Source organism: Bremia lactucae (assembly GCF_004359215.1).
Source record: "Bremia lactucae strain SF5 chromosome Unknown BlacSF5_NotPlaced_200_SHOA01000120.1_2678225bp, whole genome shotgun sequence".
Classification (NCBI taxonomy): Eukaryota; Oomycota; class Peronosporomycetes; order Peronosporales; family Peronosporaceae; genus Bremia; species Bremia lactucae.
In genome coordinates this window covers 1,927,907-1,952,048 of record NW_027152213.1, presented here as the reverse complement: position 1 = coordinate 1,952,048, position 24,142 = coordinate 1,927,907, and the positions used below count along the sequence as shown (strand labels likewise).

At 46.1% G+C, this 24,142-nt stretch overlaps 5 protein-coding genes across 5 annotated transcripts; 3 read left to right on the top strand and 2 right to left on the bottom strand.

Annotated features, from left to right (window-relative positions):
• Positions 1 to 2,457: 2,457 nt before the first annotated feature.
• CCR75_002132 (uncharacterized protein) lies at positions 2,458 to 4,599 on the top strand. Its single transcript, XM_067960232.1, has 2 exons — positions 2,458 to 2,741; positions 2,801 to 4,599. The coding sequence occupies exons 1-2, from the start codon at positions 2,465 to 2,467 to the stop codon at positions 4,030 to 4,032; spliced, it is 1,509 nt and encodes a 502-aa protein (XP_067814297.1). The 5' UTR covers positions 2,458 to 2,464; the 3' UTR covers positions 4,033 to 4,599.
• A 4,007-nt stretch (positions 4,600 to 8,606) lies between these two features.
• CCR75_002133 (uncharacterized protein) lies at positions 8,607 to 8,952 on the top strand (the record flags this gene model as incomplete). The annotated part of the gene is made up of 2 exons (XM_067960233.1): positions 8,607 to 8,740; positions 8,883 to 8,952. The coding sequence occupies 2 exons, from the start codon at positions 8,607 to 8,609 to the stop codon at positions 8,950 to 8,952; spliced, it is 204 nt and encodes a 67-aa protein (XP_067814296.1).
• Positions 8,953 to 9,080: 128 nt separating this feature from the next.
• CCR75_002134 (uncharacterized protein) lies at positions 9,081 to 11,209 on the top strand. The gene is made up of 3 exons (XM_067960234.1): positions 9,081 to 9,519; positions 9,578 to 9,862; positions 9,926 to 11,209. The coding sequence occupies exons 1-3, from the start codon at positions 9,281 to 9,283 to the stop codon at positions 10,158 to 10,160; spliced, it is 759 nt and encodes a 252-aa protein (XP_067814291.1). The 5' UTR covers positions 9,081 to 9,280; the 3' UTR covers positions 10,161 to 11,209.
• CCR75_002135 (uncharacterized protein) lies at positions 10,422 to 11,165 on the bottom strand (the record flags this gene model as incomplete). The annotated part of the gene is made up of 1 exon (XM_067960235.1): positions 10,422 to 11,165. One exon carries the CDS (start codon positions 11,163 to 11,165, stop codon positions 10,422 to 10,424), a length of 744 nt encoding a protein of 247 aa, XP_067814290.1.
• A 727-nt stretch (positions 11,210 to 11,936) lies between the features above and the next one.
• On the bottom strand, positions 11,937 to 12,200 carry CCR75_002136 (uncharacterized protein; the record flags this gene model as incomplete). The annotated part of the gene is made up of 2 exons (XM_067960236.1): positions 11,937 to 12,111; positions 12,184 to 12,200. 2 exons carry the CDS (start codon positions 12,198 to 12,200, stop codon positions 11,937 to 11,939), a joined length of 192 nt encoding a protein of 63 aa, XP_067814293.1.
• Between the last annotated feature and the right edge of the window lie 11,942 nt (positions 12,201 to 24,142).

The following is a 24,142-nucleotide window of genomic DNA, read 5'->3' as shown; positions in this document are numbered from 1 at the left end:
AGCATGTTTGCACCGCCTGATCAGGCTTTCGCATGCGAGCACCGCTCCTAGCGACTCGACAGGTTAAACGAACCCTAGGGGGCTATGTCCAGGAGTTGAGTACTCTTATTGCATCTATGCATCAAGACCCGGAGCAAGAAACAATTGTCGTTATAATCTTTGTGGGGGGTCTCGATGAGGGCATTACCCGGACGGGATTATTCCGATCACATCCTGCCACTTTCGAAGAGGCAGTTGCCATAGCGCTACGCGCTGGGTTCGACTTCCTTAAAAGCTTGTTTAGGAAACAGGCGTGCTCGTGTTAGCACGCCTGTTTACCGAACAAGCTCTTCGAGCACATGGGTACCATCTAATAGACCGGAACCCATCGATCCAAGCCTCGTCGAGAAAGGAGATGAGGCTTTCTAAGCTGTGGAACAGCATAAGAATAAACGTAGATGTTTTATGTGCGGAAACACGAAACATTTACGTCCGGCCTGACCCTACGAAATACGCTTTAAGCTCGAAAGAGCACCAATTCCGACCTATACCAGAAATCTGGTACGGTGCTGGAAAACGTCGATACCCAGTACGTGCGAAGCGCCCTACTGGAGAAGACCTAGCCTCTGTTGAACCTCTAGGAGGTGAGAGTAAACAGGACCTAGCCCCAATTAGCTCCGTGCGCAATGGTACGGGGCCGTGAGTACAAACCTGGATTGTTAGTCGCCTGAAGGGCTTTGATAAGCCATGGTCAATCTTGTTGACTAAGGAGCATCTAGCAATTATGCCCGACGTCTTTCCTTGATAAGAAGTCAACAAAACGTTGAGGCGCTTAAGCGCATAAAAGCGATACAATCACTGTTCGGTTAGCGACTGGGACCGTGTCACTATTCCTAAAGTTCCATTGAACTTAGGTAAAAGTTTCAGGACTTTGACAGTTTGAAACGCTGTCTCGTCCTTGATTTGGATTCGTGATATGAACTCATCCTTGGTATGGCCTGGCTTGAACGCCATGTGCCATGGATCGATTGGAGGTCTAAGACCTTAAGCGCCCCGCGCAATGTTCCTAGCAAAGTTGCGGAGAGTCATGAACCCACCTTTGCTAGGCAGCAAAAAAATCGCTATTGGCGCGGATCATTGACCGAGTCTGTCAGTGGTTTAGACATTGGATTGTCTGAGCACTGTTAAAATCGTTTATTCTGAGCCCGACTCAGTAGAAGGAAGTGGGACGGCTTGTACTCCGTCGAGTGACCCTCGTTGTAATAACGATTCACTGTATGCTGAACGCATTGTTGGTCTAAGGCCGAGTCATCAAGGGTGTAATATCCCTGAGACACGTGGAATGGCACATCCAAGTCCACCGAGTACGGTCGGCCGACGTGACACCATACTGAGTGTCCGTAGTGACACTAGTGGCGGTTCGCCAGGACCTCATTGGGGCAATATCCCTGATATACGTGGAGTGGCACGTTTAAATCCACCGAGTATGGTCTGCCGTCGGCTCTACTACGAACCCCTGAATCCCTTGAAATCGGATTCATTAGGCTTTAATAGCTTGTACAACTCCCTGAGTTGTTAAACCCATTAGTTCTATAGAACTAAGAGACTCTCTGAGCCTGAAAGTCTTCCTCTGAGTTCATTATATCCCAGGGATCAGAGGTCCTGCATGCAAGGCTTGAAGCTTTCATGCAATATGAATCCTTCCTAATCGGCCAGGTACAAGATCACCTTCCGGCATCGATGCCAACGCAGTACATCTCTGTACCTATTATCAGAGCCGAAGGCTCGCCCTCTAGCTTTCAATGTAAAGACATTCGATGGAAAAGAGGGATATCAATGCGCAAGCCTTAGGAAGGCTCTTAATGCTTTAAGATCAAAAGAGGAACTGCACTCTATATAATTATTTAATCTAAAACATTACCCTTGGGTAACAAATGTGGTCGCCGCCAGGTATAAATCTGGCGGCCCCAGAAATAATAAATGGGTTTAAGTAATTAGCTTTTTTAAATCAGGATCAAAGGGTATTTACCCATATAGTAATGTACCACAACAACCGTTCTCCAACCGATGTGTGCCCTATTATGTTGATGTGCTGCTGAGTTGTTCTTAGGGGATTGGGGGGAGAGGCCTTTCTTTTATGACTACATCCCTCCAAAAAAGCGAAATAATTAATTTATCTGTGAAGTAGTACACCTGTTTAAAATTATAAGCATTTAAAATGTATCAGTAAGAGGCGTCCCAGCATTATTTATTTTAGACAGGTTGTATTGTACATAAAAGCTGACAACAGTTTGAGATCGGAAGACGTCATGCGAACACAAAATCCAGTACTTACAGTAAATATAAATCCAGGATGGACAGCAACATTAGGGGCTGAATTCATAAAATTGTCTATATTTATCAGGGCTTACTGTTCTACACATCTTTTCTTTTTTCCTGGCTTCCCAGCCTATACAAAGCTCCACCTGCAAGTCCAGTCGCCTTCATGTTTGCACAGATGCGGGGTCGAGCTATTGTCCTCGTGCTTTTAGCAGTGCTTGCTCATGCCGCCGCGGTCTCAATGACGAACCAACGAGTGGGCACACTCGTCTGGTGTCCATCTGTCCGAACTGAGGACTCATCATGCCAGTGGGCTGGAGAGAGTGGCCGAGTCATCGATTCGCGCGCACTGCGCGAGCTATTTCTAAAGCGCAGCAACGTGCCTTTTAGCATTAGAGAAGCGTATAATCGTAACTTGCAGGAGCACATGACGTACCTGGAAGGTGAGACGGCTGTTAATAGGAGCTTAACCCGAATGATTAACTAAAGTTTTTTTATTTAGACGTTAACATGTACGCGAGGCAAGTTCGTCACGAATTTTCGTATGACATGGGTGTAAATGAGCGCCATTTAAGCGTGCCGTCGACACGAAAGCTGTCGGCCTTTCAATTTGTGGATCAAGAAATATATTCTGCTTATAGTCGCCGACTACAGGAAGTCAGTGGTACGACTAATAGCACTAGCTCGAGCTCAAATAGCTCGGTATATTGGAATTGGTGTGACAAGGAAAATGCAATGGGCCACAGTGTGTGCTCACCTGTCAAGAGTCAAAAAAGTTGTGGAAGTTGCTGGTCGTTTGTAGCTGCCGACGCAATTGAGACCGCGGTGGTGATTGCCGAGAACGCTTCGACTGCCGTGTCGCTATCGCCGCAGCAGTTTCTAACATGCAGCTCGTTACGAACGACTCAAACGTTTCAGTATTGTTGGGCTACGGAGAATGGGGTTGACGGTGCAACCTGGATGCAAAGCGAGATTATATGGGAATCCCAAAACGATGGATGTAATGGTGGCATGACTCACGGCGCGTTCATGGATGCAGCGCAGAATGGATGGGGACTTGTGACAGAACTTACCATGCCATACGACGACGCCAATCCTGCGAGCTTTTCGAATTCGACGTCGGTGTGCCAGACCATTCCAAGTGAAGCAGCCGCGAGTATTACTGGTTACGAGCAGGTTGTGGGTCTCGATTGTACTGTCTCGAATAGCTGCACGGTTTTGCTTCGCTCCGCTTTACAGAAACAGCCTATCGCTGTTGCAATCACCTCTAATGGTGGCTTTGGCGAATATGCTGGCGGATTTTATAATTGTCCTAATAATGGGGACATGGCATCGAAGAACGACTTAAATCACGCTTTATTGTTAGTAGGTTATGGGACGGATTCAACGGTAGGTGATTATTGGATTCTTAAGAATTCGTACGGTAGCTCGTGGGGTGAAAGCGGCTTTATTAAGCTTGTGGCGGACTCGAAGATTAATTGCGGCTTGAATGTGTTTCCTGTTGTTCCTACGGGGGCTAAAGCCGGTGCTCAGGCAAGCACGTCCGTCGACAGTGGTGGCGACAAAAAATTTGTGGGTCTAAGCCCGACCGCTTGGATCACTGTGGCGGCCGCTACGACAATCTTTACGGTTGTATCCACGGCGATCGGGATTATGGTGTCACACCAAAAAGTTAAGATGATCCGCAAACAGAATGCTGCTCAAATTTCCGTGAATGGCCAGCAGAGGCATTAGGATAGAGGCGACGTTGAAGGTTTGATCGTGAGTACTTAGGCTTGAGTGTAAAACTTTTATATTGCCAGGAGTACGAACTATGAATGCCTTTACGTACTACGTATCTATAAGTAAAACGCATTCACAGCGTAGGTATATTGATAAAAAGTTGCTTTAATTCATCAATGCTTTTGTAGAGTATAAATGAAAAACTGTCTCACTTGCCTTAGACCAGTTGGGTGTTGTAGCCACACCGATCATTTCCTTAAACAGACGTGGCGCTTTCATAGTTCGAATCATTATACGCTTTGTACGGCTACAACCTTGCTTTTTTCTCTTTCGATATTGGTTTACTCACCACTTCAGTAGTTCTTTGCAGCTTCGGTGCGCGAAATTGGTAATGATAGCGGCTCATCTCAGTTTCCTCGATCCTCATTGAAACGAAATATTCGCAAAACAGGAGGATAGACTAAATTATTTAAGCATCGGCAAATCGCGTGGAATAAGTGAATTAACTGTTAAAGCACGCTGCTACACTAACTTAGTCTTCGTATTTAATAAGTCAACACTCGAGTTTTTTTGTCAGGAATACTATGCAGAGTAGCGCCACCTGAATTTGGAAGTGAATCCAAACTGCGATATCATGGTAAAAAGCTGTTTATCAGTCGTTTGGCCTTTCAGCTGCAAATATCGAAACGCCAGCTGGGTTAAAGGAAGGAACGTTGCCTCCACAATTGCCCCCACGCATTTTTTGTGATGCTAACAGGCCCACTACTGAATAATGATCACATTCATATTGCAAGATGTGATCTTTACGAGCCGCAAGCTTAACTGTTTCGACAAACTCACAATTAATCTTGAGATCATTAAGAAGAACAAGACATTCCTCTGTTTCTGAGGTGGACTATCCCAATTACTAGGCAGCTCAACTTTGTCATTGCCATCGTTAAAAAAAAACTCTTTGTCGTTCAGGCATGTGAAATTTTCTCCTTTGTGTCCGCCGATCGAGCTGCCAGAATCAACAGCCAAAAAAATACGAAAGGTGTGTTCACTTTGTGTTGCTCTTCTGCCGAAGATGGTGCAGAAACTATCATTTCATTTGCACTTCACTTTTGCGGACAATGACCAAAAAATTTATCTGCTATACCACTTAAGGGTATATACATTGCTCCATTCCATCAGAGCTCGCACAAGAAAAACGTTTTGTATCGAAGGGAATAAGTACGTTCTTGCATTTAATAGCGGAGACATAATGTAATACTGAAAAGGTAAGTGTTGCAAGACTTTAAAGCTATTTCGTCACTGATGACGACAGCAGAAGTTGGCCAAACGAGTGTAGGCGTCTGAAAGTACCTCGTGAGGCGCCGAAAGTACGATGCGGAAGTAGTTTTTAAGCCCAAAGCACTATCGGCACAGCCAAATAAGTTAGCCGACAAAGCCCCAAAGTCAAACGTAAGCGATACCATACCTGACCAGGCAGAACGAATACAGATTCTTCTTTAAGCAACCTTTGTGTAAAGTCTAAATCGTTCTTGATCTTTGTCAGCACTTCGTTTTGAAGTTTCACCTATTGATATAGGTGTCAAGACGCTAGAACAAAAGATATACTCGCGCATTGTAGCTACTACGTACCATTGCGTACATTGCACCTTGTGGTACTACTACCTCCAAACCCGAAATTTTCGCCAAACTATCGAGTGTGAATTTTGCATTGTCCTCCAAAGTAGCAAAGTATTGCTTTTTAAAATCAAGCAACGACTGTTCCTCCGTACTTCCAGGGATTGGTGTTAAGATATGTGGAATTACACTCTAGCAATGCATTCATGAAGTTAGTAACAAGAAACTTAAGTGCAGCAATCAATACAGCTTTACCTGGACTAGCGAATTAGCGCCAAGAATGTTCTGTGAAAGTTTAAAGTAAGCGGTGCGAACGTCTTGGAGAATGTGGTTGCGATCGTGAATTATGATCCAGCCAACTCGCCACCCAGGAACAAGAAATTGCTTTGCCAAGCCTCCGACTGCAATCACTGGGACCGTCTTCGAAAGTGTTGCTATGGGATAGAAGACGTTGCTTCCAAACACCATGTCACCGTAAATCTCGTCCTGAAGTCCGATATATACAATTAAATGTCTATTTAAGAATAATTGCAATACTGGCACTCAACATACCGCAATAATAGGGATCTTGTGCGACTCTGCAAGAGCAAGTATATCTTCCAAGTGGGACTGAACGACATTATAATTGTAAGCAATATGGATGGAATGACATCCTCCGCCAATTTACCTTTGTATACACGCTGCCGCATGGATTTGAGGGATTATTGACCAAAATCGCCTTCGTTTTGTCATCAATTAACGATTTCATGTGCACTAGGTCGACTTCCCAATTGCTTTCTGGCTAGAATCACAAGCAAAAGTCAAGTGGTATAGTCGTAACCGTAGTTTAAAAAGCTCGTACCTTGAGGCAGTAAAATTTGCATTCAATGTTATGAGCTTCGCAAACAGCTTGATACAAGGGAAAACCAGGCCTCGGAAGAAGAATATTGTCCCCAGGATTTAACAGGCCACGAAAAGCAATCTCGATAGCACCGGAACACCCACTCGTAATGATGATATCATCCATCGTCAATGGAGATCGCTCGTTGCCATAATAATGTGCGATGGATGTACGAGCTGCTTCAGAGCCAGCGGAATGTAGATACCCATTATGCTGCAACGAGCTAATCAGCAAAAAGGTATAGACTTAGCATTCATTTTCCCAGCTCACACGTATAGTGCTGTATAGTCTACATACCGAGTGTTGCGAACAATTGCTTGCACGAGGACATCAGGGCAGTGCAAGTTGCCAAATACAGTCGGATCGCCTTTTCACACAAACAAATACTTGCTTAGAGATAATAGCACAAAAGCGCGCGACCCACCAAGCGACAATGATATGAGACTCTTGGCCAATGACGCAGGTTTCTCGATATTGTCCACAATTTTCCGAATGGGATTTTGGCACAACTTTGAAAAGTCGGACGGCTGCACGTGCCACTGCAATTTAGCTTGAAGCTTAACGTCAACCACAGGGATCTCGTCGTCAAATTTGCGCTTACTCATTGCTAATGGGAAATACTTTTATTGCACCAAATCTATAATGTCGAGTTGATAGCTAAGATTGATGCCACTAAAATTCTCTTGCTGTGTTTGATTGCACTTCATAACGTTGCCTCTGACGCAAAGGAAACTTCAGTGTGATAATACGACAGTATTACCAATTGCTTTTATATAAAACGGTTGGTGTTTTGGGCCAATCACAGCGTTAAACTATTACTTCGCCTTCCCGTCAAGGTTGCACTAGATGCTTTCAATTAGCCAAAGAGCAACTGGTACATTTGCATGGCACAAGTGCGGCGAAATTGCGCTTGCTTATTCGCCAGTTCCTCTTTAATCGTCTCTTCCTCGCTTTCAAGAGCACTAAAAAGTGCGTTTAAAAAGTGATCATCTAGCTCATCCCTCTCCCAAGAGTTAGTTAAAACGGCTGCGAAATCAACACTTGCGTTTGATAGCAATTTTCTCCATTCTTTTTCATGGGATGACGCCAGGAATTCTTGTACTTTTGCAAAAGTTGTACTGTCCAGTGACATCAATAAGCGCTCCCGCTCAGCTTGATTATTGGCCGCTAAGAAAGCTGCTACTGCGCAGCTTTCATTGTCACATTTATAACCATTTTCGGACGCACGCTGCAAAGCTAGTAATCGAGTCTCGTAGCACTGCTTAACTAGTTCTTCTAGCAAAACACGAGCATAGTATGGCACCATCTGCTTGTCTGCTACTAGTTTTTCTCGCATGCCATTCCACCAGTAATTGACAGCTATGGTATATTCATCGGAGTCGACTTGATGCCACCAGCCCTCTGGGATTATAAGTGCATCTGCGATCGAACAATCGATGACCATTAATAATGAAATTGCAGTATCAACGCAACTTTTAGCAGACTGCTGTATTTAACGAACCTCCTGCCATGATTTCAAATCGGTGAGCGGATGCTTCTAAAAATTGCGAGTGTTTTTCCAAGTCGGGCTGAATGATGTTCACTTGGCTGTGATTTGCAGACTTGGAATATATCGGAAAGGGATACATTTTTTGCATGTCTGGCGGAGAGTACAGCGTAACCTTTTTTCTTCCGTACAAAACGACAAGCAAATTTTGGTATGCGTCATAATGTAGCGTCGTTTGACTTGGTTTCACTGTCATCCAAAGATTCACTCTCGTGACGGCTTCTCCTTCCAGAAAAGTCGGCCTACCATGGAGCACATAGGCCACTATGTTTTAATTACCACAATTAAACATAACACACTCAATTGCACTATATTACAATAGGAAATCGTTCATGATTCTTGGCAGGCTCGCCTTAGAGCTGGCTACGTCAGACTTGAACATCGCTATCGGGCATTGCGCCAGATAAAAGTCCAAATCATTCACCGTCTGTAGCCAATGCGCCTCTTTCTTAAATGATGCTTGGTAATACTCCACAAAATCACCAAACTTAAGCTTTACGCTTTGTCTGGACTCATCGTTGCCGTGGTAACAGCCGCTTGACCGCTCTTTACATGCAACTTCCACCACTGCCGTCCAATGTCAATTTGTATTTTTTCTACAGTATGCTAAAAAAATCACTTAGCTCTTACGAGTATCGCGGTGAAACGCAAACGAATCCAGCAGGTGAATGGAATCTGGATAGAAGGTATGTATCTTGGTTGGATCCACACATTGTGTTGCGATGTCATTGAGGTACGTTGCCTCTTGCGGGATGGACATTTGTGATTGAGGTGTGACTTACACAACAATAATAAATTCGATGATTTTTTTCGCGATTATGAGTACAGAATTGTGCAAGAGGTTCGCGTCATCTCACTTCTCTGCATCCATCATTCAATCAAAAAAAGTTCAATCTAAACCCGACGCAGGTTTGCATATAAATGCTGCCAAACATTTGCTTCACTGAAATAAGTACGAAAATGCCTTAAAAGTCGCGAAAATTGTCAAGGTATCATTATCGTGCCAGCACTGTCAGACAATGGCGCCCGAAGTTGTGGGAAACGAAGAGACTTCACTTCATGTTAAGAGAGAGATCGATCCACAGTGGTCTCGCCTTATCGGTGGCGGTGCGGCATCCGCTACTGCCGAGCTTTTAACGCTGCCCATTGACATTACCAAGGTGCGGCTGCAGACGCAAAGTTCTAGCCCCGTTTTCGGCGGCAAACCAGTGGTACACTACAATGGTATGCTGCACGCGGCACAGACAGTGGTGAATTATGAGGGTCTTGGTGCGTTATGGAACGGCGCCACTCCCGCTTTACTGCGCCAAGTATCGTACACGAGTATCTGCATGGTGCTGTACGAACCGCTGCGCAACGCTTTCGCTGCGAAAGAGGCTCGTAATCACAATCGTGAAGTGCCATTTCGATCCAAATTTCTCGCCGGTGGGTGTGCTGGAGCCATCGGTATCAGTTTCGCTAATCCGTACGTAGGGACATTTATGGTGGTCTCGGTGAATGTAATGACGGCTTTTGCATGAAAGTATGGACGTCATCAAGGTTCGGATGCAGGCAGATCGTTCGGGAAAACTCTACCGTGGTGTCAGTGACGCCCTTGCTACAATCTATAAGCGGGAAGGTCTTCGAGGATTCCTTCGCGGTTTGTCACCAAACATTCAGCGCGGCTTTATTGTGAACGCGGCTGAGTTAGGAAGCTATGACCACAGCAAGGATTTGTTGATTTCATCCGGAATTTTAAAGGAAGGAGTGCTTGCTCACACTGGTGCTAGCTGCGTGGCTGGCTTGGCTGGTGCATCTGCTTCAAACCCGTACGATTTTTGTAAATTTACATATAGGCATTGCATCTGATATGATAGTTGTTTGCATGATAGGATTGACGTTGTGAAAACACGTCTCATGAGTCAGCCGATAGACTCAAGTGGTTTGGGGCTTCACTACAAAGGCATGACAGATTGTATGCAAAAGACTTACCGAGAAGGTGGCTTCAGTGCTTTTTACAGAGGCTTTATCCCAAACTGGATGCGTAAAGCACCGTGGTGTATTGTCTTTTTCGTATCCTACGAAAAGTACCGTGCTGCTTTAATGCATGGAGACTTCAAAGTGTAAATTGTGCACTTGCTGAGCAGCTATGAGGCAAGCAAGTGATTAAAGCCAGGTAATTGAAAATATTCACGAAATCTGCCGCCTCTTTTTTAATCTGATAAATAAATTTACAAATCTGTTTAATCAAGCCGACTTCCGATTAAAAGCCTTGAAATTTAGAAAGCTTCTCATTCGCTTCCATTTGCGCTGGTCTTGCTCGAATAGCAGTCAAAAGAACATGGTTTTGTCACCATTTCTGCATTAGAACCCCATATTTCCAATTGTCTATGAGCAATTCAGTTCCTCGAAACCATGCATTTGCATGTACCACGTGGACCGAGGCGGTGACAGATAGTGAGCCGTCGAAGCCTCATCACTCATGTTCTTTACCAGCGATTCTCGGAGTTCAATAAACTCGTCTGTATGCACGACATTTATTTTCTCGTTGTCAGTAGGAGTTGAATGCTTGCCATTCTTGGGCTGTATGACGATTGGAAGGCGCTCCATAACATGGTCTTCCGTACTCCACCGGTCACGTGATATCACGTGCACGTTTAAAGCGGAAAAAGACCCATTCATAAATCGGTTCGAAATTGTACTCTCAACAGACGGCACAGAGACTTCCTCGTCCTCATCCTCTTCTGAAACGTAACAGCCGGGTAATGTGTGGCGGCGACGTGAACGGCACGAGCTGCCGTTTTTGGCAAACAGTGAGCGGCGAACACGGTCACGCTCCTGTCGTCGGGTCTCAAGCATCTCGTCACGCGACAGGCGCTGTTGACTCGCGGTATCGCAGACCGGTGCTGTCTGGGCACTGTTGCCCCCTCCTCCTAAAAAGCTGCCATTGTTGCTGTTAAAGCTTCCGTGACTACTACGACTGCTGCGATTTAGCGCCTGGAGCAACTTTTGAAGGGCTAGAAATGTCTCATCCGCCTCTTCGTCTTCGGCAAAGCATCTCGCGTTGTCCTCCTCGGACACGCTGCCAATATATGTCAATCTCTTCTTGGACACCCTGTCATAGGGCGCCATCCTCGAATAATCTGCTTACAAATTGAAAAAGTGTGACGTGTATGGCATGAAGCGAAAGGCGCTGTGGGCAGTTCAACTTAAAAAAATATGCTTCATATTTTAAGAAGTCTTTCGATAGCCTTCATAAATGTTATATCGAGATCTGCAGGGTCCCATTCGGGATTAATCCAGACTTAAAAATAAATCATTAGAGACGCTGCCGAAACTGGCGATCAAGATTGTGTTGGGTGCATGGCGTTTGAATTTAATTTCTTAACTTGCCGCAACCAAATTGCAGGCAGCAATAAGCTCTATATAAGGAGAGTAGGGTTGTGAGTAAGGTTGACGATCGGCTGCCGTAACGATTACAAATGCTAATCATATACAAATTTGTACCGAATGTTCCGTACATAATCGCTACCCATTTAGTAAACTATTCTTTAGCGGATAAATTGCTTTGCTGACGAATTTTCCATACTTCCATATTTTTCATAGGTGATAAGAACAAATCTTATAACTCTTCTTGGCTCATAAACGCTCCGTGTTTCCACATTTAAAGCGCTCGTCATCTCAAAAAATGACACAAAAGTTAATTTTAACTGCTACTTCTTTCACCGTAAAGATTCTTACATAACTAAGACAACCAGCATCCAAGGAAGCTCCGCATAAATTAAGTCGCAACAAATGCTCGCAGTCAACTTTTGGCATTCGATTAATCGGCGATAGATTTTTCCTTTTAACATCGCAACAGAAGAGCAGCAAAAAATAAACTGGAACGACCACACTTGAGAATCAGGCTCGCAACTCAACGCTAAACGAAGCAGGCAATTTTCCCTGTTTCGCTTGATACTCCCATACAAGAATGCAATGTCGAAACGTATGCTTAGCCAGTGCAATGCCGCCATTCGCTGGACTTACTCCCACAAGTCGTTCAATGGTCGGAATGAGATTGCTTCCAAATTCCCACCTGATGAAACGAAATGCATGAAGCGAAAAAAAATGATTTGGTGACACTATTAAGGGACGTAAAAACACACACGCGATAGTTGCTGGCATTGCGAAGGTTTTGTATATGCTGTTAAAGTTAATACTTTGTAGTATTGGCAGGAATCTTATCCCGAATATTAACATTTATTTATATTCGCAGAAGTCTCATCGCACTTCAATTATGATGATGCTAGGGCCTGCTTGTATTCTTACGTTGAATTAAATCGCACGTTAGTATAAAAGAAAGTCAGAATCATGCAATAATTTTCTGGTGTGCGAGGAAACATATGGTGGTAATTTATTCTACGGTGGCGCACGCTTCAACTTCAATACGATAGACCTAATGGGATAGCTACTGTATCACTAGCTCAACAATTTACTATCTACGCACTCGACGAGCCTTCTTTGAAAATTCTGCACTGTTATAAACAGCAGCACAATTTCGTACACTTTCTGGGCAGCTCAGCGCCAATGCAAATGTTACGATTATTGTTTAGTGAGTTCGCGTTGCGCAACTTGTAACGGGCTAAAGTTGCCCTAATATTAAAAAGTCCCCGTAAAGTGCACTTGGTGTGTGACGGGGCACTACTGACTTGTACTGCTTTAGTATAAGTCCACTTCGCACTGCCTCAGTGCGAGTGGTGCCCCACGTCACTTCACGTACGTGCAGAGGAAGACTCTCTTTGAAACACTTGCTTTTTAAAGAGGGTTAACTAAAAACTGTATTAATATAATTAAGTTCTTCTTGTCTATCTACTTAATACTAACTTAATTATAAATTTATACCAAACATGTAATAAAGTATTATCTGCTTTTCTCTTTGCGCGCGTCCAGCGCTGACTGGACCGCGAAGAAAGTATTTTTAATGGTCTATATCTACCAATGGAGAAGCTTGTATTTTATTAACATGTAAAGTAATATTTTCCAAATGTTATCTACCTTTAAGATAATATATTTATTCACAACCTTTATTTGTTAATTTCATGTAACGATACACCCCGTTACATGGTGCACTTAAGGGTTGGTCAATTTCTTAAATAAAGTAATTAGACCCACCACTCCGGTGGCCGCATTACAATATGACCGCCTACACTTGGCTGTACATGAAAATCCTTCCCACGATCCGCATCTCCGAGCGTGTACGTGAGGATGAGCCTCAACAACGGTTGGGCTCATTCCCCCACCTCTCCGAACATCATCGGGAGGTGACAGGGCACATGGCGCAGGGACTTGTTGAACAAGCCCTTGCCGGGCTCCTGGGTAGTCCTCCTAAGCAACATGTTGCTCAGTTGGAGCAGTTTAAGGCAATCGTGCTCGGACAACGGAGAACTGCGTCCGAGGCACAGAGCCATGCTGCGGCAGAGTCCGTCACTCAGACTGAGGATGAGCTATGGTATGAGCAGGCTCGGAGCGAGGCCCTCAACAGGACTGTTGAGATGCTCTCTGCCCGGCCGCATCAGCCGAGGCCCATTTAAATGGACCCGCTCAAGTTCGATGGAGCTGCAGCTAACACCATTGTCCACTGGCTATTATCCGTGGAGCAATGCGGTGTCGCGCAGCTAATCGAGGACGATAGCCGGATGGTGTCGTACGCCAAATCGCACCTAAGCGGTATAGCCTCAGAGTGGGCTTATTCGGCGCTTACGGCGGACAGAAAGGCGTTCCCTACATGGGCGATCTTCAAGGAAAAGATTCGCGCCTGTACCAGCCACCGAACAACGAAGTGTTTCTTCTGGTGCACGCCTTTGGAGCGCGACAGGCGGAGCGATCCCTATAAGAGTATGTACAAGAGATGCGCTTGCTGTCGGCGCCCATTACCGTAGGTCCGATTCCGGAGCACGTTAAGGTGCCCACGTTTATGAACGGACTACGGTATGGCCCGTCGCGACAGGAATTTTAGAAAGTGCCGTCGACGATGGAAGAGACTATCCAAATTGCCTTAGTTAAGGAGCAATCATACAACAGTGCCTCGGCAAGAGCTTGGTATAAGCCAGGTCAGATGCCACTCCCATGGAGTTGGGCAATGCAGACGTGGTCTGCTATAAATGCGGCAAGCGCGGCCATATGATGGCTCGCTGCTATGCCAGGGTCCCTGCTGGGGCGAAGACGCGCAGCAATAGGACTCTCTTCCCAAAGGGCGATGGTAAGAACCAACTTGCGAAACGCATGAATTTTCTGCATCGACCACTAAGGGGTCGGGAAATGCAGGAGCGCAGTATGAGCGGGATGCCCTACTGAGCGCGGACTCTGACGCTACTCCTAAATTCATAGTTATCGAACAAATGGGTAGCATAGTCCCTGAGGTCTCGAAATTTTGGACCTCAATCCTGCTGGTCTATAGTGCCTAAGTACGAGGCTATGACCAGGTGATGACCATCCTAGTGGATTCGGTGCATCACAAAACTTTGTGAAACTCGCGGCTCTAAGAAAGAGACCGGCGGTGTTTGAGTCATTTTGCCAAGACGGCAAGCGAGAAGAGGCGACCGTTCGTCTAGCGAACAGCGCTCGTTAAGTCTGAGGGAGTTCAGGTAGAACTCACTTTCAGCTTTAGTAACTTCCTTTGTAAAGCGAAGTTCACAGTGCTAGGTATAGAGAGTCCGTATGACCTCATCCTAGGCATGCCATGGTTGGCAAAACATCAACCATGGATAGACTGGCGTTAGCGAAGTCTACGCAGAACACCGAGAGGCGCAGGCAATTGATGTCGTGTCGTACACAGTTGGGATGCGTTGACGGGATGTCAAGCGTCACCAATTCCTACCCAGCTCATGGAGCCTGGGGTAGTGGATAGGGCAATGACAAGTAGTCATGTTTCCCGAAGTTCTGCACAGAGCCGAGAGCCTGTGAAAGTAGACGGCGAGCTGACAGGAAGTCAAGCGTCGGTTGAACCGGCACAGCGCCTAGAGCCTGGTGCGGTTAAAAGGGGTGCGTTAGCCAGGAGAGCAACGGCAACCGCTTCCCAGTCAAAGGTCGTTGTGACTCAAAGAACGAGTACCCGACAGATTAGGACAATTAAAGGCACGTCTAAACGAGTGACCTTCGGATCAGTTCCTAACAAAGAGGACGAGCCTTCGAACGAGGTTTTCGAGGCCGTCAATGACGAAATTACGGAAGCATCCTCAGTTGAGGTGCTCCGGCAAGTTTTAAATCTGCTGAAGAGACAATAAATCTTCCGGAGATGTCGTGAAATCTCTTCCTTGCCGAATTAAAGGAAGGAAAGATCCACGAATAGTAACACCAGTTCCAGAAGTGGACTGAAGCTCGTCGTCCACAATGGACGAGATCGTCCTAGAAATGGACAAAAAGAAGCGGTACGCTGCTCAAGGCTGGGATGCCTTGAGAGACAGTCCGTTCTCTGAGGTTCTGTGGAAACATCGCGATGTGTTCCCAAAAGAAGTGCCGAGCCGCCTACCAGCAGATAGGGGCATCGGGCACGAAATAGACCTCGAACCTGGCACCAAGTATTGTGTGACCAGGCAACAGCCGTTGCCGAAAGAACAAGTCGAGTATATCGATGAGTTCTTCGACAGGCGAGCCAAGGCAGGACATGTGCGTGAGAGCATATCGCCTCACTGCAGCCTGACCTTTTGTGTGCGTAAAGCCACAGGTGGATGGTGCGTGGTTCATGGTTACAATAATCTGAACACGGCGACCATACCGGATCGAACGCCAATTCCGCGGAAAGATGTTTTGTTCAACTCCTTGGGAAAGTCAACTACCTTTTCCGCGTTAAATTTGAAGGATGGCTACTATCAGGTACTTCAGGTTTTCATGAGAGAGTTCGATGTAGCCATATCGGCACTAAGCACCCTAACCGGTATGCCTTGGGAGTGGCTTGTAATGCCCCTGGGTATAAAAAACGCACTGGCGACATCCAACCGAGTGGTGGCTCACGTGATGCATTTGCACCGTGCCTTCGCGCGCCATTACTTTGACGATGAGCTCGTTCATATTAGGGTCTGGGATGTAGCTGAGTGAAAAAAAACTACACAAGCGTGATTTAGACGCTGTGTTGCAGACTCTGGAGGACGCTTAGTTGTACGTCAACTTGCGAGAGTGCGTCGTAGGGGTCCCTGAAATATCTGCGCTGGGCTGGATCGTGGGTACACCTGGTATGCGAGTAGACCCAGACAAGGTAAAATCAGTAAAGGAATGGCTAATTCCATGTCATGTGAAGGATTTGCGCCAATTCCTAGAGCTCGCTAATTACTTGCATGAATATTACAAGAATTGTGCCGAGCAAGCTTATCTGACCTCCTTAAAAAGGACGCAGAGTGAGATTGGTTAGAAGTACAAGAGATTGCTTCACTGGCATTGCCAGACGCCAAGACCGGTGCCTATACAAGAGATTGCTTCACTGATGTGTACGCATCATCGTGTACTTCTGACAAATCTCACTCTGCGTAGACGCGGATAAGCCCTTTAGCATCGCTTGCGATGCAAGTAGCTTTGCAATCGGTAGCGCGCTCATGCAGAAGGATGACGACGGCGTTGACCGCGTCATCTCTTATCAGTTCCAGCTTTTAAAAGCCGCGGAACTGAATTACCCTGTGCATGACAAAGAGCTACTTGTCAATAAAGAATGCTCTTGTCAAGTTTCGTGTGCACCTGTTGGGCACCGAACCATTTTTTGGCTTATACGAATTCCGCATCGATGTGGACCGCTATAAACTCACCGCACTCTCGCCTAAATTGGCAAGACGGCTTACAATCTTCTCTGAATTTAATCTTAAATTTTAATACTAGCCGAATAAGTCGAATGTTTTGGTTGACGCTTAATCGCGCAGACCAGACTTCGAGGTTAGACACCAGGAAAATGTGCCTAGTGCTAAAGCACAATTTCAGCCGTCAACGTTGGAAGCCATGAAAAAAATACCACGTGACGAGCCCATTAGTCTCCGAAAAAAAGACAGTTACAGTCAGGACGATCACGTCGTTGTGGATTTGCTACAAATAATAGTGTCCACGCCAGTACGGGTGAGGCACCGTTTTATATCAACGGACTACGCCATCCTCAGACGCCAGTCTCGGTTGTACGCAGCCCGAGTTTTAGTGGGGGATGCCCCTCACTATTCTCGGTGCGAAAGAGGGATATGGTTTCGTCGATATGACGATGACCCATGAGGTTATGATCTCAACGACAAAAACTTGCCCTAGCGACCCTGCATTTTAGCAGTGGTCAATAAAACTACGTCTTATGACGACCTCTCGGCGGTATCATAGACGACAAGCGCACAGGACAAGCAAAAAGAATATGCGGACTGAATGGTCGCCAAAATAAATGAGCAGTTTAGTAAAAATTGCTATTAAGTACTGCTACCCTACCTAAAAATGCAATTTGTGTACTACCTGGTGGAACTACGAGGTTGTTGCCGCGTATCATTGGGCCCTTTACGGTGGTAGAAGAGGATTGAGACCTAAACTATAGGCTCGCCCTTCCCCCGTATATGAAGACGCACCCCGTATTTTACGTGGGTCGTCTGAAACGGTATGAAGACCGAAATGAGGTCACATACCCCCATCCGTCTAAGGGGACCGATGGTGACGCAGACTGTGAGTCGAGCTTAGTTCGGGTGAGGGAGACGGAGAAGGCGAAGAACTATCAGCCGACCGACTTCTTCCACCACGAACAGGGCTCGGAGAGCGAGGACATCACGCCAGTAAAGCGGATCCCTCAGCGTTATCCTTTAAAAAGGTCTAAGCGAGTCTTCAGGTGTTCATAACCCTGACGAGCCTTCGCTCGGGCATTTCGAAGATCCGAGGTCAGTCGCAAGACTTGACCCTCGAGATCCGCAATACGTCGTTCCGCAGCGATTAACGCCTGCGATTAAACGGTCGAAGGAAAGTCAGCCGCGAGTAGGTGGGTGAGATCGCCACTCCTATCCGGCGCCGCCTGCACTGATAGATGCGGGTGGGAATCAACGCTTTCTTGATGGAAAGTTGCTTGTCCACCACTCCGTGAGGCAAAGGTATCAGATCATTGTCCAATGGAAAGGGTATCTGAAGATTTTTGACTCTTGGGAACCGATCGACACCCTACGTATTGATGTGCCCGGCTTGGTGGCTGCCGATGAAAAGGAGCACCAGCTGAGGCCTCTTCGCCAGTCTCAAATGGATTAGCAGAAGTAGCGTAGTGAGAAAGAATAGGGGTACAGTACCGCCAATGATTTCTTTCACACGCAAATGGGCGAAATTAATTCGCTGTGACCGCTATTTCATCGCATCGGAATTCTGATGAATGCAGCACGTGAATTTCGCCTCGTATTCGTCGGGCGTTTCATTTGAACGTTTCACGACTGGGATCGGGAAAATACGCCCCAGCGATTTCCCTTTACGCTTCCATGATTTAAAGACGCCATAATAATTATGTGCGTCTAGAAGAGCGCGCTCTAGGAGCGACGCTCTTGGCCCTTTAAACGAGGCCATTTAAATGGAGGGGCATCGGTTATATGCCACACGTCACATAGCCACGTTAAGACTGGCTTGTGACACTGACTGATCACGTTCATGTGTCGTCGGCGGAGCTTTAGGCTCCGAATCCTCTATGTCAGAACCATTATGGATAATGTCTGAGCATAAGGCGTTGTATTTTTACCCAACGAAGAAGCGGCTGCGGCTTTATGGGCAGCGCTCCCATTAACCGTCGCTGCGCTAGTCAGCGCAGACGACGAAACAGCATTCGTAAATGTTGCTGTCTTCATGTTGTGAGCCAGTTTGGATGGGCAATAATGCGCCATTATCCTTCCTCATGAGCTCGTTGTCCGCATCACTACCATGTGGTGACGGAAATGGTTCCGATTCATTGTAGCCGGCAATGAGCGACGGATCAACATTCTCACTGTTAAATTGGGATGGATCCTTAAGCATTCTTAACATGGGCAGCAGCAGTAGCTTTCGGCGTTTCGACCAAGGCATTGGACACTGCCGGCGTGTTAACGCGGCGTGTGCGCTTAGTGCGAGGTTGAGTGGGCGATTTCGCAGACGACCTACCAACGTGGCCCCTTTTCGGTGGCATCTTTGGCGCCGTGTATGAAAACACAGGTCGCTAGAGTGATTGAGTGAACTAGCGGCGCGTAAAGCTGCTCGCAATTCCTCGCTCCTCTTTGACGAATTTAAAAATGTAAATTCGTTCTTAAAGGAGGGATGGTGTAACAGGCTAAAGTTGCCCTAATGTTACACAGTCCCGTTAAGTACACTTGGTGTACTTAAGAGGATGGCCAATTACTTAAATAAAGTAATTAGACCCACCACTCGGGTGTGGTTCACATTTGTGACCAACCCTTGTGTATGTGATGCATATAGGTGCATTCACATTGGGAGGGATGATGCCTAGCGTCATCCGTGATGACGGCTAGCGACATCCGTTACGCGAGACATCTAGAAAGATACGCTCGCAATACATATTAGTGTTATCAATAGAGATGACAATTTGATTGGTAAAAATAGGTATTATATTTAATGCGATAAAATATAAAACAGTCTGAAAACTACTTTAAACTTAGTAAGTGCGCACGATAAGCCGGATTACCGCTCCCGTGACGACACTTTACTAGAGTACTTAGTGCGTTGGGTGAGGTCGCTTGCGCGCCCACCACAACTACCTCACTGCACGCAAGAGAAGACAGTCTAGCCGAATCCTTGCTGTGTCGGGTGTATGTCTAAGTAGAGCGTGGCCGCATTACGACGTGCCCGCCTAAAGCGAGCGTAATTCGAAAAATTATTTTGTATCTTGGATGATGCTAGCCGTCATTCCCATTAATGTGAATGCCCTCAGTGGCATCGCATACACAAGGCTCGTGTAACGGGGTGTATCGTTACATGATATTAACACGTAAAGATTGTTTATTGATTTATTATCTAAAAGGTCGAGAATATTTAAAGAATATTACTTTACATAGTAATATTCGGAAAGCTCATGCATTGGTAGGTATAGGCCATTGTATATACTTGCTCCGCGGTCCAGTCAGCACTGGACGCGCGCAAAGAGAGAGCCAGATAAGATTTATTACATGTTTTCTACTAATATATAATTAAGGTAGTATCAAATAGATAGAAACAGAAGAACTCAATTATATCAAATACAGTTTATTCTAAACCCTCTTTAAAGCAAGTGTTTCATAGAGAGTCTTCCTCTGCACGTACTACTGTACGTGAAGTGACGTAGAGCACCACTTGCACTAAAGCGAAGCTTGTTTTAGGCCAAAAAGTGCCTTGACCAGCGCAAGACAATCAAAGTCTTTTTCGAGCTGAGTAGTTCTGAAATTATTAATAAGAAACATTCGGTCTGAGTTGTTAATTAGAAAGTGGTATTGAGAATGGTAGTGTCGTTTTTAATGGGCGTCGTGACGTACGCGACTGTGCGTCAGCTTGTTACGACTATTCGAAAAGAAAGCATACAACTTAAGCTTACGCATAAATATAAGAATCTTTCGGACGTGGGTACGATGAACTTCGACATCCGACGTGAGTGCAAGTGTAGGCGGACATATCTTAATACGGCCACGCTCTGCTTAGTCACACATCCTAGCACAGCTAGGAATCGGTTAGGTCGGGGTTCGATTCTCCGACGGCGCATTGGTCAATCCGTGGCTCGCAACAGCGTAGAATAAGGTCGACATTAAGTCCTTACGACTCGTCTCAAAGATTGTTGTTCACATTATCGCCTATGGGCACCGTCGGTCTAATGGTTAGGATTTAGGATTGCAGTGCGAAGTTAACTTGTACTGAAACAGTACAAGTCTAGTGCCCCGTTACACCTGGTAGCACATTGTAGTCCGTCTAAGGACCATAGTCCTATCATCTAACACGGACATTTTAGATGATAATATGAATAAGCATCACGTCTCGCGTGATAGCTACTCCTTTCTAAGTGACATAGAAAGGAGCGCGGTCGAACGATTTAATTTAACCGTAGGAAATGATGCCATCTTGGCCATGCTGTCCGGTTTGGACAGAGATGCCCTCCATTCAGCCATCGCCAAGTTCGTACAACATAAACTTGACGAGATGAAGGAAATCGCATTTTTAGAAAAAAATAATTAAAAAGTAGCCTTGCTAGTCAGCAAGCCTCTCACAGGCAGAACTGTTGAGGTTACAAAGGTACAGACCCCTGAATCTGGGATGACGCACACACTTCGTCCCGAAACCTTAAAGATAGACATCTCTAAGTATAGGGCAGTCGAAGAAGACCTCCTCTTAAGATCGTTCGTCGAGTTGGACGATGTTATAATGGCTCGTCATATCGTCGACGAGTAAATCCAAGTCGCATTTGCTCAATCAAATTTGGCAGGTCGTGCCACAACTTGGGCATTGGGCCTTAAGTTGCGCGACCAATATGTCTTTGGGTCGCTAGAGGCTTTTAAGCCCGGCTCAAACAGACGTCTAAACCGCCTAGGGCTGAGTTCAAAGCTCGTTCAGAGCTTCTGAAACTCAAGCAAGGCAAGCGTGGTGTTCACGCTTATGCCCAGCGCATACGGCTCTTAGCGAGTTGTATTACAAATAGCCCAGTCCATGAACTCACGTTGATTACGGTGTTCATGCAAGCTCTTACCGATGGTCCGTCAAGACTCACCTGTTCCTGTTGGAACTGGGTACGCTTGAAGAAGCAATATCCGTTGCGGAACAGGAGGACTTTACCGAGACACACTCAAGCGAGTTTGTCATCATATCTCTCTCCAAGACGACACGAACTGGAAGGTCCAGAACCTATGGACCTCTTTTATGTCAGAAGCGAGAAACCGCTTTTCGAACAACAAGCGATTGCAGAAATGCAATCGCTGTCAAAAGTTAGGACACTACGCTCATGAGTGTAGTGCCCCACGCCCAGTGCCGAGAGGCACTGAACGTAATTATGGACCGAACGCCAAAAAAGCAACGGTAGCAAATCCGACGTTGTTGCGAAATCGCAACAGCGAGGCGGACCGCCAAAAAATCGTCGGGGTCAGTAGAGGCGCAACGCCCTACTGATCCAGCAACCTCAAGAGAATTTGCAAATCTCTTAACGAAGCTGCTCCAGACACACAATCATTATGTGTCTCTGCACCTGGTGGTGAGGTATCCCTCATCACCTTGAAATTAAAAGTGACAAAATGATTTGTCACTTAGAGCCCTAGTGGACTGTGGAGTGTCGAAAAACCTTATTCGTTGCCAGTCGCTAGAGGGTCGTAGGCTCAAATATGTTGAGCGCGACATCCCTCCAACGATTACTAACCCTAGAACCCAAGCGGTTCTTGAGAGATCTGCATAGTGGTAGGATCAAGCAGATCTGCGAACTCGTCACAGAGAACGAGTACGTAACCGATATTTGGTCAGCGGTATTTTTTGCAGAGAACGAACGGTTTTCAGCAGCTAATTGATGATCATCTGATATATCCATCCGCTAAATCTTTTAAAGATTTACATGCTTTATATCGATCGTCATCAAATCGATACACAACACGCAACGGCTTATTGGATTACACAGCCGTTGCCGGCGACACTCCACGTGTCGCCGTCCCAACTCACAATGATTTACGCTTGCGCATCATGTATGAGTGTCACGATGCACCAACAAGTGGGCATCGTGGACGTGAGAAAACTTATCTCACAGTAAGTCGCGACTTTGACTGGCCCCGCCAGTATCAGTTCGTGCGCAAAGTACATTCATGCTTGCGAGGTATGTCAACGGGTGAAGCCTAGTCCTTCATTCCATGCACCTCTCTAGCCTCTACCACTTCCGGCAGAATGCTGGCAGTCCGTATCTATGGACTGCGTCTTCGGATTTCCGAAGACGATCACAAAACAATGGAATCTTTGTTTTTGTAGACAGATTCAGCAAGATGGTACATCTTGCTGCAGTACCAGAGTCGATCACGGCTCCGGGCTGTCCCGTGTCTTTATCGACACGTTATTCAAACTCCACGAATTACCCCGTGAACTGGTCTCGGATAGAGAGATCCAAGATTCATGGCGGAGTTCTGGCAATCCGTGTTCCAATCTCTCGGAACACGGCTGACTATGTCAACATCCGGTCACCCAGAAACGGATGACTGAACGCGTAAATCGCGTCCTCGAATAGATACTTCGCGGTTACGTCCAATCTTATCCGAAGTGGAGCGAGTATTAACCGATGGTCGAATTTGCCATCAACAATTCGGTGCATGCGTCTACAACGCATACCCACCCAATTCAAGGGATCCTCTTATTTAAGGGGGGGGGGGACTCGCACGGGCAAAGCCATTCCTGGCTCATGCTCATCACGCGACGATGTTACCAACGACGCAAATGATGTCGATGTCGAAGCAATGGACATCGAAGATGAGAAAGAACTCATGGCAGTGCGCACAAAACACACTGGAAAAGACAAAACAAATGTGCCAGCAGAGGAATTTCTGCCGGCTCGAGAATCAGTAGACCAATTCGTACAAGATTTCATTGCTGACGCAGTGGACCGTCAAACGGAACGCAGACAGACATGAAAGAGCAAATGTTCTTTCATTTAAAATTAATGACCTAGAACTACCCTCTACGGTAAACTTACCTAAGCGTGTAGTCACTATTGTGGGCAGCAGTAAACTACTACCCACGTTCGTCGGGCCTTTCAGTGTACTGCATCGCAGAGGCAATGCGTACACAATAAGATTGCCACGTAGGATGCAAACGCATCCAACGTTTTACGTTTGTCGGCTCCGCCTGCACCATCAGTACGCGGTTTCTATCGTGGACGGATTTGACCACCTTTTTTAAGGATCCCTAAAAAATCTTGTGGTCACGAACCAGATTCGCATGCTGAAGTTAAAGATTCTCATGTCGGGTCCGAAGATCCTCGAAACCGCGATGAGCAGACGACGGCTCATCGCGAAGAGCGTGATATTTCAGTTCGTACTCCAACATTGAGTATGCACTCTTCGAACGGTTTCCCAACTGTTCGATATAGTGATCCCGCACCGTCTGCTCCATCGTCAAATATACATAATAGATTTCTTGTACGAGTTACGCTTACCGCGCTCGTGTTCAAGACCCTCCTTCAATAC

Coding starts and splice junctions, on each gene's coding strand:
- CCR75_002132 (XM_067960232.1), top strand. CDS start 2,465: ATGTTTGCACAGATGCGGGGTCGAGCTATTGTCCTCGTGCTTTTAGCA. Junction 2,742..2,800: donor GCACATGACGTACCTGGAAG/GTGAGACGGCTG, acceptor TTTTTTATTTAG/ACGTTAACATGTACGCGAGG.
- CCR75_002134 (XM_067960234.1), top strand. CDS start 9,281: ATGCTGCACGCGGCACAGACAGTGGTGAATTATGAGGGTCTTGGTGCG. Junction 9,520..9,577: donor GGTATCAGTTTCGCTAATCC/GTACGTAGGGAC, acceptor TTTGCATGAAAG/TATGGACGTCATCAAGGTTC. Junction 9,863..9,925: donor GGTGCATCTGCTTCAAACCC/GTACGATTTTTG, acceptor TTTGCATGATAG/GATTGACGTTGTGAAAACAC.